Source organism: Panonychus citri, unplaced genomic scaffold (genome assembly GCF_014898815.1).
Source record: "Panonychus citri isolate SS breed McGregor unplaced genomic scaffold, ASM1489881v1 Contig00063, whole genome shotgun sequence".
In the NCBI taxonomy this organism is placed as follows: domain Eukaryota; kingdom Metazoa; phylum Arthropoda; class Arachnida; order Trombidiformes; family Tetranychidae; genus Panonychus; species Panonychus citri.
This window is the reverse complement of record NW_026515468.1, coordinates 15,817-30,184: the sequence shown is the minus strand read 5'-3', so window position 1 is coordinate 30,184 and position 14,368 is coordinate 15,817. Positions and strand designations below refer to the sequence as shown.

The following is a 14,368-nucleotide window of genomic DNA, read 5'->3' as shown; positions in this document are numbered from 1 at the left end:
TACTTTGGATTCTTCTCAATCATCATCTTCAGATGAAATCGATATTTCGATTGATCCAAGTTATGTTGAGCCTCCGACAAATAAACGTCGATTTTTTCCTTCGGCTCCAAAACAATCGCTTGAATCTTTTAGATTAGAAGATGAATATTTGGCTTATGAGAATCGAAAAAGACAAAGTTCACCACCAACCGAAAGGTATGGAAAAAGAAGATCATCTACTTCATCATCAACTTCTACTCAAACAAAAGAACAGTTTTCATCTCAGAGTCGAGTCGATAGACAAACTCAACATCCTATTAATCCTGTTCCTTTGGATTTCGATCCATATGCACCTTCAACTTCATCTGGAATTTACGTACCAAGATATCAATCGAAACCAGTTTCGAGTAATCGATCTAATGACAAAAATAAGTCGATGGATAATCTTGTAACTGCACAAACTTATCGGTCATCAATGAACAATGAAGTTCAACAACTACAAGTTGAATTGAAAATGACCACTTCTTCACCTAATCACCATCGTGGTTATGACCAAGAAAGTAAAAATCAACCTAAAGGTAATAAATATCGATATCCACCTCCTCCATCTATGTCGAATACTTTTCGTCATGAAAGACCTTGTCCTTACCCTGGACCGAAAGATTATCCATGGCCTCCGAACATGTTTCCAGCTCCTATTCCACTGATGTGAGACCAGATTATATGTCTAAGGAAAAGTTTTTGAGGTTCGAGCTGAAGCAGAAAAAAGCTCTCAAGTTAAAGAGAAAAGATTAAATATTGTCGACTAATCTTAGAAAAGATTTATCATAATCTCATTTCTTCACCTGAAGTTTACAAGATAAAAACTGATAATATTCCTAAAGGATTACCTTTATCAAAGGTCATTCTTGAAGAGATTCATGAACTTTTACCAACTATAAGTTGTAACCTTTGTGAGCATATATCAATCGAACCAATAATTTGTTCATCATGTAATCAATGGTATTGTTCTCAATGTGTTTTCTGGTTAAGACAAACTATTGTTGCTCTTGGTTTTTCTCCTCCTGATCATCAAACTAAAGCTTCTTGCATTACAATCAATTGTATTGTAAAATTTGTTCCAAAAAATGATTATCCAAAATTCACTAAAGTGCCTTCATCATCTTCATTGGAACGATACAATTCAGCTTTACTAATCTGTCGTCGTAATTGTTGTGGTGAACAATTGAAAACTACCGAGTTTCTCAAACATGAGTCAAGTTGTAGACGAGGATTAATCGATGAAGAATACGAGTTCAATCTCAAAGATAAATTCAAATATGGAGAAACAATCAAAGAGTTTAACAATTTACAAAATCAATTTCATCATTTTACCTCCTCATTTGAAAAAGCTATAGCTTCATCATGCTCTTCCAAAAGTCAAACTCATCCAGAGCGATATGAGGAAAAGTTTAAACGTTATGCTTACGTTTTGATTGAACGGGATAATAATCCTGATGATCCTCTTCTTGCTCCTAATTATATTAGAAATTTCATTCCTAATCTTGGAACGAGTTTGACCAATCTTACTTATAGTAGATGGAAAGATCCAGAAGAGCCAATTTATGAAGGAGAAGAATGGGTTGAAAGCTTGGGCTTCGATCCAATTTATGGTAAAAAACCGAAACCAGACGATTTTATCAAACCCCGAACCATTTTTAGTTATTCAGTTCCTGATTATCTCATCAGAGCATCGGCTGAATGGGCTACTCGTGCTTATGGAACACCTAGACCATCACGAACTTATCAAGAGATACCAAGAAAATATTACGATCCAGGATTACCATTTATCCGTATTGATGTTTTTTCCTTGGTAGAAAATGATACAGCTGAAACTCTCATGAGAGTCATTCCTAAAAGATTTCCATCAATGAGAGAAATTCAAAGAACAACTAATAACAATTATCGGGAAAGAAGATTGTCATCATCATCAACATCATCATCAACGAGCAACTCAGGTTTCGCTCATTTACAGGCAATTAAATACAAGGAATCAATTGAAGTATTTAATAAATTAACTCATATTCAAATTCCAACTCTTCCTGATGATTATGCTGAGAAGATTAAGATCAACACCGAAAAACATGAAAATCCTGATTTGGTCTTTTCTATTAATATGGCTTATGCTGGTGTCTATGAACAATATCAAGTTCAACAAGGACTAAGAGAAAAGACTAGACAACGACCAATTTGGATTGTAATTGTTAATCATCAACAAATCATCTATGAAAGTTTCGTTAGATATTCATCTAATATTCATTTAGAAACTCATCATCATGGTGTTCGTTATAGCGACTTAAAACATGCTAAGAATCTTCAATCAATTCGTGACCAGTGATTCCTTATCTAGTGATATGTGAACAATTAGTTGGTACTAATCTAATCATGCAACTAACAGCTCTTGGTCTCCAAAAGGATGAAATCGATCTTCTCAGACCTAAGATGAAATTACAATTCTTTTCACCTTATTATGAAACCCCATGCTCATTGAGCTTAATAGCCTTCCTTGTTTTCAAGGTTCACCATTAAAAGTGGACCATTCACCCGCTGTTGAAAATAGTTTCATGTCAACTTTATATGCCTTTTGGCAAGAGATTGAAAGAAAATGTGGATTCATTGGTGATGGTATTCATAATAAGAATCAAGATTCAACATGTAATAATCGACGAGTCGCTAGAGTTTTCGATATTTACTCAACAAGAGTTAAAGAAAAGAAAGCCGAATGGCCTAAAAATTGGAATTATTTTACTCACTATGGACCTAAAGGTGAACCTTTTTACGATTATGATAAATGTGCTGTACCAACGGAGGAAAATCCACTTCCACTTCCAGAAGATTTCGGAATTCATGTTAGTGAAGTAGATCCAGGAACAGATGAATGGAATCAAACAAACAATCAAATTATTCCATATAATCGTAACCATGGTGGTCAATCAAATACTCAATAAATTGAACAGAAGAGTAATCCTAATCAAAAACTGGGGCACTGAAGGGTAGCCTTTTGGCTCATCTGATTCAATTATTTTCTTATTTTCTTAATCACAATTAACTGAAACAATTTAATTATTTTCTTAATTAACTTTAATTAACTTTAGTTTAATCACAATTTAACGACAATTAGTTGATTATGGGTTGTGTTTAATCACAAGTTCAATGTGTTGACTTCAACCGTTTTTTGACTATTGTCATTTTCTAAGTAAATGGTTAACTAGACTATCGTCGCGACATAACCTTATGGGTTTACCATTTATGGAAGTTGTTTTTGTATAACTAAAGTTACCATTTTCCCAAGGGTTCAAAATGTGAGCTTATCACTAATGAGATAAGACTTGTGCCTTTGACTCAATTAATAATTTCTTTTGTAAACTGAAGTTAAAAGTAAGACAAAATCTTCCTTTCTTTTCTCTTCGAAAAACCAATTTTATCTTCTCTGTCTTTTTCATTATCTTCTCTTTCTTTTTGTCTTTAAAAATTCATGTTAATTGAATTAACGGCAGAGATGAAGTTTTACAATGAAAATGTTAAGATCACTCTAGTGAAATTAATTATTATATTTGTACTTTACTCTCTAAGTTTAATTAGATTCAATTCTCTTAATTTTGTTTTTATCAGTTTTAATTACAATTGTAATTTGATTATTTTATTCAACTAAAGTTTCAGTTAACCAATTTCAATTTTCAATAAACTTAATTACATGTTTACTCACATTGTCAGAATCCTGAATTCGAATCTTAATTATAATCTGTGTTGTGTGGGACAGATTGGAATCTCTTGATTGTTGTGAACGTTACTTAAGTAAATTCATTTGGAATTTTCAATATTAATCATTAGATTAATCTTTAATCCTTTCGGATAATCAATAATCATTTCTTACTCTGTGATCTTTAGATCTAATTCAACACAATTACCTTTGTTTCTCATTCTTATTACTTAAGATTTCCTTTTAATAAGTTTTCTTATTAAATTTTCCTCACAAAATCTAAATGAAGATTAACTTGGAACTACTCACTTAATGGTCAAAGAATCAGGAAGGGATGTTCACACTTACGAAACGATCAATATGATAACTGAACCAGAAGATTTTCAAAAGTCGAAATGATTACGAAATCGTTACTACGATTCCCTTTTCTAAATTGAAACGAAACAAAACAAAAAATTCAATCCAAATTCTGAGTGTCACTTTAGCTCAATTAGCTAATCATAGTAATTGTTTTACTTAATCAATTAACTAAGTTCATTAATATAAAAGGTCAAAATTTCAAGCTCATCATTTAATTTGAATGAATTTTGTAAATGAACATTTTTTTCAAGGTCACCTAGTTAATTGGTATTCTGGTCAGTATTTCAATGTCATTACAACAATTAGCTGAATCCTAATCATATTTTACAATGGTAATTATTTTACAGAAATTAATTATAACTGTTTGACCAGTGCAATTAAATTCTACATCAATTATAATTGAAATCATTTCCAAAGTAATTCTAATATCATGTTATTATTGGTTTCATGAAGAATCAGCATCCATATCTGATTAGTTTTTATAAACTGATCGATTAACAGAATTAAAATTGAATAAAGTATGATAATTGCAGCAATTAATTATTAATAGTTCAAAGTTGATCAATTTTATTTTTTTATCAAATTCAAAGTGTTTTCTTAATTATTAATACAATTCATTTCTCATAAATGTATCAGTTGTTATCAGCCACTTATGAGTTAATAGCAATCATATATGGATAACAAGTTATCAATAATTAAAAAGATAATCACTATTTCAGAATCTCTGATGAATTAAGACCTTTTCGAGAGATAGTTAGTTGATTGTCTTGATGGGTGAAATTTTATTGTTTTAATATGACTGAGAAATTTGGGAAAACTCGATTGAACTTGGAGATTGCAGTTGATTTGATATAAGAAACTATCATTAAACAAGTTTCCGCCATCAGGGTGAGAATAGATAGAACTGAGAATCCAAGCCAAATCGAGACGATCTCAATAACTTCAAAAACGTACTCAGGCCAAGTGAAATCGTAAGTGACATGACATTGAACGTCCATTGATCGATCCAAAACAAAGGTGAGAGAAGATTCGTTCAAGTGAGTTCCAAGAATTGTCGGTGTTGTATCGTAACTGACATATCGACACGCAGCGACTCTCGTTTTGCAGCCCGAAAAGTTAAGTGCCGTTTTCGTTGAACTGTTGAGATACAACATTCGAAAACTATCAAAAGTCTCGTCGAAAAGAGGTACAACCGTTGCAAGCTCGAATGAACTTTGCAATAGTCTTTCCGATTCTTCAGTCTTACAATCATGAAAGCTGTGTTGTGTCCGATTCTCGCAAATTGGACCATCGGGTGGCGGGTAAATAAACTTCGTATGCTTACCGACGCTGATCAACATTTCCTCCTGACCACGAGTCATTGAAGTTATATCGTTACGATGTGAAAAGTAAAGACTGTCCATCGATCCATGTTCCGTCAATATCAATGAATAGGTCGATATGTTATGAGAAATTTTGAACAACGATCGACGATTATGGTACGGAATCTGAATACACGAGATTTTGATGAAAATCTCGAATCCATCGGTATAATAAGTAACTGGACACTCGTTTACAGAGTCACCAATACATAGATTCGGGTTACTTATGTACATGGAAAAAGATTTCAGCTCATCTCGAAGACTATTTCCAATCTCTCCAATGGTCAAGTTCGTAATGAAATCGATATAAGCTGGATTTTCACGGTCATTCTTCGGAATGGTAAACGGCAAATCTAAACTTCGATTATCAATGAATACAATCATGTAAATGTCGGGGAAAACATCTCGAATCGCAGTGAAGTTAACACGACTGTTGAGATTAACTTTCTTCTGAAGGTATCGCTCTGTGATCTGATAAACATGAGGAATCCAGAAAAATGAACAAGCCAAACAGAAAAAAATCGCGATTCTGTGTTTAAGGTACATTTCAGACAATTAGCTAATTGTTTACGATCATTGATCAACCAATCTTGTCTTTGTAAGTAGGAACTTAAACTAACGGTAACTTTGGTGATAACATTTGATCAACTCACATGGGATTTTTTTCAGAAGTTTATTAAACTTATAATTATGAACTGAATCATTTTCATCTATACGATAATTGAACCAAATGATTCCAAGGGAGTGATATTATTACGAAATCATTGAAATATTAGTTCAGAAGATTTTCACTTGGACACAATTGAAAAGAAAAACAAAAGAAATTTAATCAAACTCATCTAATATGAGTTCTGAGAGTCATAAAATTTTATCCAATCATGATAATTGACTCATGTGAACTCATTGAATTCTGATCAGATTTAAACTCAAACCTTTAATCATAATTAACCAAATCCTCTTGATGACGTATCATCTTTTCAAGGTCATTTGTTATATCAATTGATATTCTTTTCAGGATTTCAATATCACTACAATTATCTAAGTGTTCATCAGGTGTATTACAATTATCATCTTGTTGTCAGTTGATGATAATCGTTTGGTCATTATTTTGGACCATTAGAACAGTGGTTATTATATTATCATTTACAGGGTAAAATCATGTTTAATATTATGTTGCATTCAATAATTAGCCTTCATTTAGACTTTAATTCAAAGTTCATGAAGAAAATCAATTATTAATTATTAATATTAATCATCTCAAATGGGTAGTAGTTGATAATTTGGTTCAGTAAATTAGTTGATTAGGTGAATTATTGATTCTTGAAGTAGATTTGTTTGGATTGAGGTGTGCCATCTATGGATTAGCATAATCTTTACAGTAATTCATGAATACGAATCCATATGATATTTATGTTCATTTTGATTAAATGTTTCAATGGTTGACAAAATTGATCAATCCAAGTAAAATAGTGAATGAAAGTGTTAAAAGTGACGTGATGAAATTGGGTGAGATTAACACGAGATCAAAGAAAGTGAAACCAACATTACTATTAACATTTTGTTATTCAATATAGAAAATTTTCATCTGTATGTGAATATATTAATAAATAGAAATCACATGAATCAATTGAATCAATTGAATGGTTGCGCGTAAAAAATAATTATAACTTTACCTGATCTATCCCGTCATGAAAAATCAAGTTTTGCTATTGTATGAAGCTGGGAAAATTCGTGCGCACTTAGAGATTATGGTCAATTTTAAAAGCTGAATATTGAAGACGTGAAGCAGTCAAGCAAAGTATAAATGGATAGGCCTGACACCAAACCAAAATGTGACAATATTTATAATAGTGAAATAATAGGCGAATATATTATATGAATACTCAATATAATTTTCGATCTCCGTTGAATGATCAAGTGAGAAACTAAGAGAAGAGTGATTCGAATGAATATTAAACATTGTAGCGGTCGTATGATAAGTAGTGTATTCACAAGCTGCTAGTGGCTTATAGCAATTAGAAAAGATTGATGATGTATTCATTTTACCATTTAGATTTAAATATCGATAGTTATCAAAAGTCGAATTGAAAAGAGGTACAACTGTAAAGAGTTCAAATGAACTTGCCAACGAACTTTTCGATTCATCGATGACACAATCATGATAACTATGTTGTGAACGATTATCACACACAGGACCAACCGGGTATAGAGCCGTGTCGGTGATATACTTAATAATACTAACTAGCATATGATCTTGACCATTGGTTATTGATGTTAAGTCATTACGATTCGAAACATAGAGACTGTCAATCGACTCTTGTTCCGTTAATATCAATGAATAGATTGATAAGTTGTGGTAAATTCTGAATATTGAGCTACGACAAGGGCAGCTTAACACATGAGATTTTAAAAATATCTCGAAACCATTGGTGAAATAGGTCACTGGACATTGATGACTGATTTCTCGCGTTCGCAAATTTGGCTTCCTGATGTACATGGAGAAGTGTTTGAGTTCAGGTCGAAGAGTATTACCAATCTCTCCAATGGTTAAATTTGTAATAAAATCGATATAATCTTGATTGTCTCGATCATTTTCCGGAATATTAAATGGTAAGTCAAGACTTTCATTGTCGATCGGAACACTCATGTAAATATCAGGAAATGGATCTCTCAGGTCTATTTCCCTTAAATTTGCACTCATTTGGGTTGCCCCTTGCATAAATTGCTTAGTTGCAAATTGAACATAAGGTAAACTTATAATTGTAGCACAGACTAAGAATAAAATGGCTATTTTATGTTTAAAAGCCATCTATATAATTAATTTTCGTTATCATTCAAGTAAGTATAACTGTTACTAACCATCTATTGAGCAAAACTTTACATTGTAACTTTCCGCAATTGATTCTCTCATCTACATGTATAATTTGAGATCTGATTGATTAATATTCATAACATAATTTCAATATCACCTCACTTTAGATAAATTATCTCTGAATAACTAGTGGTATGTGGTTATTATAATTACGATCTACATCGACGTCTCTCTCCACCTTTCTCTCTTAGATTTTAGTCTATTTAAATTTAATTATAATTTCAGTAAGGTCTTAGTTGATGGATGAAGGCATGTCTTGTGGTTAGCTTCCAAACTGATCCTCATCAATTAATCGACGAAATCAATTCATTAATAAAAAAACTCATGGTTATCTTAAGGTTATTAGTGATTATTGTTTTGTGAAAATGAGTTTCGATAATTTTGATTTTTCTGAATTGAGGTTTGTTAATTTTCATTAAATGATTAAATGTGAAAGTGAAGTATTACCAGGGTTCGAGTTTATTGAATACTTTAAACTGATCACAAGTATTTTTACCAAAAAACCGGATACAATAAATGATTAGATCTTCTGCTCGAAAGGCAATCGAAAAAAATAAAATAATAATATCCAATGAATCTCGTGAATAATGAAAAGTAACCAAATCTTTGAAGAAAGATTCAGCTGACAATGTTGACTGAACAGCATAGAAATAGTTTTTCTGATAAGTTTTCAAACGATCAAGTTGAATCCTTTCATCGTCAGTAAAGTTGAACCTTTCGATCGACGAATTGATCGTTTGAAATGTGAATGATAGACAAACTGTAGAATCATTTAGAATGACCAGTAAACAGCTATAACCGAATACCAAAAACATGAAGAATAGAAATATTCCAATGTGAAACTTTTTCAATATTATATAAGAAGAAGTGCCTAATAGATGTAAAGCTAATGCCAAAGCGAACTGTATTAGAACTCTATTGCTCCTCTTTCTTTGTAGTTTCTTTTCCGAAGATATTTCCCCCGGAATATTGATCAGGTCGATGTAATAAACATAGCTCCGAAATTGAGGCCAGTCAAGTCGAAACATAAATCCTAGTTGGAAAAAAGTGGGCATTTGCCCAATTATAAATGAAAACTAAAACCATCCAAATAGTTCTTTCGGATAAAGATAATATCAACGTGAAATTGTTAACATCTTATAAATTCTGATTAGCTTTTATCACTTTATTTTTAACTGATTTGCGTATAAAAGATTTAAAGTATCTAAACAAAGAAGTTCCAAAGTGTCTGAGTATAGCTTCGCAAGATAACCCTAAGGCTCCTAATAAAACTAAGATAGCGTCAAAAACTTGTTCTAGGTAATCTCTGAAACTATAATCATATTGGATATCAGCTATTATCTCAATCAAATCATCAAGTGAGAAAACAAGAGAAGATCGATTCGAATGGATATTAAACATTGTAGCGGTCGTATGATAAGTAGTGTATTCACAAGCTGCTAGTGGCGTATAGCAATTAGAAAAGATTGATGATGTATTCATTTTACCATTTAGATTTAAATATCGATAGTTATCAAAAGTCGAATTGGAAAGAGGTACAACTGTAAAGAGTTCAAATGAACTTTTCAACAACCTTTTCGATTCAGCGATGACACAATCATGATAACTGTGTTGTGTCCGATTCTGACATCCAGGGCCATCGGGAAAAGGATGAGTGTGTTTAGTATGCTTACCAACATTGATCAGCATATGCTCTTTACCATTGATTATTGAAGTGATGTCATTACGATTCGAAACATGAAAACTATCAATCGATCCTTGTTCCGTTAATATCAATGAATAGATTGATAAGTTATGGTAAATTCTGAATATTGAGCTACGACAAGGAGGCAGCTTAACACATGAGATTTTAAAAAATATCTCGAAACCATTGGTGAAATAGGTCACTGGACATTGATGACTGATTTCTCGAGCTCGCAAATTTGGCTTCCTGATGTACATGGAGAAGTGTTTGAGTTCAGGTCGAAGAGTATTACCAATCTCTCCAATGGTTAAATTTGTAATAAAATCGATATAATCTTGATTATCTCGATCATTCTCCGGAATATTAAATGGTAAGTCAAGACTTTCATTGTCGATCGGAACACTCATGTAAATATCAGGAAATGGATCTCTTAGGTCTATCTTTTTAGCTGAAATGGGCATAATTATTTTGCCATAAAAAAGGTTCTTTGTTGAAAAGTAAACATGAGGTAAATATAATACTGAAACACATGTTAAGAATAAAATGGCTTTTTTTTGTTCGAACACCATTTTTATATAATTTTTGTGATCATTCAAAAATATAACTGTTACTTGTCATATATTCAGAATAACTTTACCTTCTAACTTTCTACTGCGCTATAGTTAATTCTATCATGCTCATGTAAATTAGGATGATTTGATGTCTGAATGATTAATATTTATAAAACTGTCTCGATATTATTATACCTCAAATTTTAGTTTTACCTTAGAAATTAAAAAACTTCCTAATTAACGAGAAATTAGTCAATATTTACTTACCTGTATATTTAATGAGGAATTATGAGTTTTCTTGTAAAGTTGTCTTTTCTTGCAGATAAAAGCTTTGATTAAAAGGTTTGGTCAAAATTAGGATCAACGTTGTGTTTTAATCATCAACAGAAATGCAAGCATCAGCATCCTAAGTATCAACAGCAACAACATCTAGGCCATCATCTTCATTAAAATCATTAAATTCTCACTTCATTTAATAAGCATTCTCATCGTCCTCCTGTGAGTCCAACTGATCCTCGTTTTGAGCTAACTTATTCAGCGCTTAATGACGAAAACAGAATGTAGAGTAATGCGAAAGTTTTCCTTTAATTCAATAATAAGCTTTAATTGGACTTTAATTCAAAGTTCATGAAGAAAATCAATTATTTATTATAATAATAGGGTGATTACCCTAATACTCAACTATAGTCAAGTACCTGAAATTGTCCGTACCCAAAACTTTATTGGAACACCGAAGTGTAATGATTTAACATTTAAAACTACAGAGGAAATCTGTAGCTCCTCCGAGTGAAGGAAAGTTGTGCCAGACAACTCAGGGTAGGGGAAATACAATAGATTTGGTTTACAAATTATTAGGTAAAAACAAAAAGTTAAATTTACAAATTATATTAATTGGCTGAGGGTTAATTTGATTGTCCAAAGATCCAATTTGATGATTGTAAATAAGTACCAAGGGTTGAGATGAAAGAGAAGATGAGGTCCGAAAAATAGTTTAACTCATTAGGTATGATATGAAGAAAAGAAAAGAAAATTAGAATTTCAATCTTTTAAAATGTGAAAACAATTATTTTAATTATAGATGTGAAGTAATTTTCAATCAATTTGTTTAATAATTGTATTTAAAGTATAAAATTTAAAGTATGAGTTTGAGTTAGAAAAGAAAGTTGTATTAAATTACCATCAAAACTTACCAAGAAAACAAAAATGGTTTAAATTATTACAACGCAATAATAGCTCAGTTTTAAGGGTAACAAAAAACAACCAAAGTAACTGTTTAACTATCATAATTTTGGTACCGACTTGATCCGTGTGATAAGATAAACAATAATAACACAAAATTAAATATTAAATTCACAGATAAAGTTAATTAAATTAAAGTTTATCAGGAGCGATAAAAATCGTGTTTTTAACGCAAAACTGTCCATCGGTAGTTGCTCCATCTTTCTAATTGGAACTAACCCCATTGAATTAATTAGAGCAAATATTTTTTTCTTAATTAAATCTCATCAATATCAAAATAACTTAATAAGATTAAAATTATTCATAGTTTTCATGACAATTTCTGATTGTTTAGAGGATGAGTTCAGGTAAAATATTTTTTTGATAAAAATAATCGATTAATTTACACCCCTTTCAAATCACCCGCTCTACGAATAACCCGTACAAAAAGTGGACAATTTTAGGTACTTGACTGTATCTGAAATGGGTAATGGTTGAGAATTTGGTTGAAAGCTCAGTAAATTAGTTGATTAAGTGAGTTATTGATTCTCAAGTTATTTTTATTGTGCAAAGTGAACATAATTGATGAGTAGATTTGTTAGAATTGAGTTGTGCCATCTTTAGATTAACACAATCTTCACAATAATTCATAAATACTAATCCATATGATATTTGTGTTAATTTTGATTAAATGCTTCAATGGTTGACAAAATTGATTAATCCAAGTAGAATAGTGAATGAAAGTGTTAAAAGTGACGTGATGAAATTGGGTGAGATTAACACGAGATCAGCGAAAGTAAAACCAACATTAGCTTTTGTTATTCGATTAAGAAAACTTTTTATCTGTATGGAAATCAAATCAATCAATTAATCATGTTTGCATTAAAAAAAATGATAATACTTACCTGATCTATCATTGGAACGGAATCAGTTTCAAATGAAAGCTCATACAAATCTTCAAGCGCTCCTTCTGAGTTTACATGGACACTGTTCAAGTTTGTGGTGAGAAAAGTGATCGCAAGTATGTTTATCAAAATTATGAATGACCAGATAACATGAATGATTAGATGAACCGAATCTTCCACTCGAAAGGCAATCGAAAAAAATAACATAATAATATCCAATGAATTTCGTGAATAATGAAAAGTAACCAAATCTTTGAAGAAACATTCAGCTGACAATGTTGACTGAACCGCATAGAAATAGTTTTTCTGATAAGTTTTCAAGCGATCAAGTTGAATCCGTTCATCGTCAATAAAGTTGAACCTTTCGATTGACGAATTTATTGTTTGAAATGTAAATGATAGACAAGCAGTAGAATCATTTAGAATGACCAGTAAACAGCAATGACCGAATATCAAAAATGTGAAGAGTAGAAACATTCCAATGTTAAACTTTTTCAATATCATATAAGAAGAAGCTCCTAATAAATGAAAAGCTAATGTCAGAGTGAACTGTATTAGAACTCGATTGCTCCTCTTTCTTTGTAGTTTCTTTTCCCTCGATATCTCCTCTGGAATATTGATTAAATCAATGTAACGAACATAGCTCCAAAATTGTGACCAGTCAAGTCGAAAGATTAGTAGAATTTGGAGAAATGTTCGAATTAGTCCAATTATAAATGAGAAAAATAAAATCATTTCAAACCTCGATGAAGGAAATGGAAATCGAAAATAGTGACCCATTTGATGTATTTCAAGGTACAGACCACAAAATAATATATCGATAATTAACACCCAATGGATGATCGGTTTATTCAAAATTTCCCGTTGAATTAACCAACAATTTATAACAGTGAATCTATTAGCGTCCATTTTTTCAGTGAACTATTGCTTTCGATTGCGGAATTATAGTCTTACTTGGCCTCTTTTGAATTTCCTGGAACTCCAGTTGTCCTTCAGACCAACTAGTAAGAATGATTATCGTTTCCATAGAGTTTGGAGTTAATCACAAATAAATCATCAATTGCGTCGTTCTTATGAACAATCAACCAGCATGATACTAATAGAATTGAAAATCATGTATACCAGAAGTTTCGTTTCCTTATTTTGATTGCTTAAAGTTATTGATTAATTTGTTTTTTAAAAAACGAAAATTCAAAAGCAAAAAATAGCCGACAACTTTTTTTTCTGATCAAATCAATTAATTTATGACACCTTCCCAAGGTAAGTACAGTCTAAGACAGGATTTAATTGATTAGTTAACTTTTTATTTTTTTTCATCAATAGTTTAGTTAGTGAGCAAAATTAACAGAATTTGATATTGGCTTTGTAATCAAATGATAATAATTTCGCAATAAGCAATTAACTATTTAACTTTATATCCCACTTAAAATTGTTAATAAGTTGATGAGTGATTTAATTAGTTAATTAAGAATAACGATTTCTAAATAGTTCTAAGGGACCAATTCAAATAATATGCCGATAGCTTCAATTAACCAAACGGGATTCGAGAGAGATCAAAGCTCAATTAAGTCAGTAAAAGCCTTTTTCTCCGAATAGGTTATGATTAATTTCCACCAGTTCAGAGACAATGATTTGATTTGATTTGATTTGATTGATTAAGATTCGGTTGAAAATTGGGTTAGATTATTGTTTAATTGCT

General features: G+C 31.3%; 1 protein-coding gene across 1 annotated transcript; it reads right to left on the bottom strand.

The window, feature by feature from the left end:
- Positions 1 to 12,420: 12,420 nt before the first annotated feature.
- Positions 12,421 to 13,585, bottom strand: LOC128386000 (uncharacterized). The gene is made up of 2 exons (XM_053344952.1): positions 12,670 to 13,585; positions 12,421 to 12,607 (listed from the first exon to the last, which is right to left on the bottom strand). The coding sequence occupies exons 1-2, from the start codon at positions 13,576 to 13,578 to the stop codon at positions 12,461 to 12,463; spliced, it is 1,056 nt and encodes a 351-aa protein (XP_053200927.1). The 5' UTR covers positions 13,579 to 13,585; the 3' UTR covers positions 12,421 to 12,460.
- Positions 13,586 to 14,368: the final 783 nt, after the last annotated feature.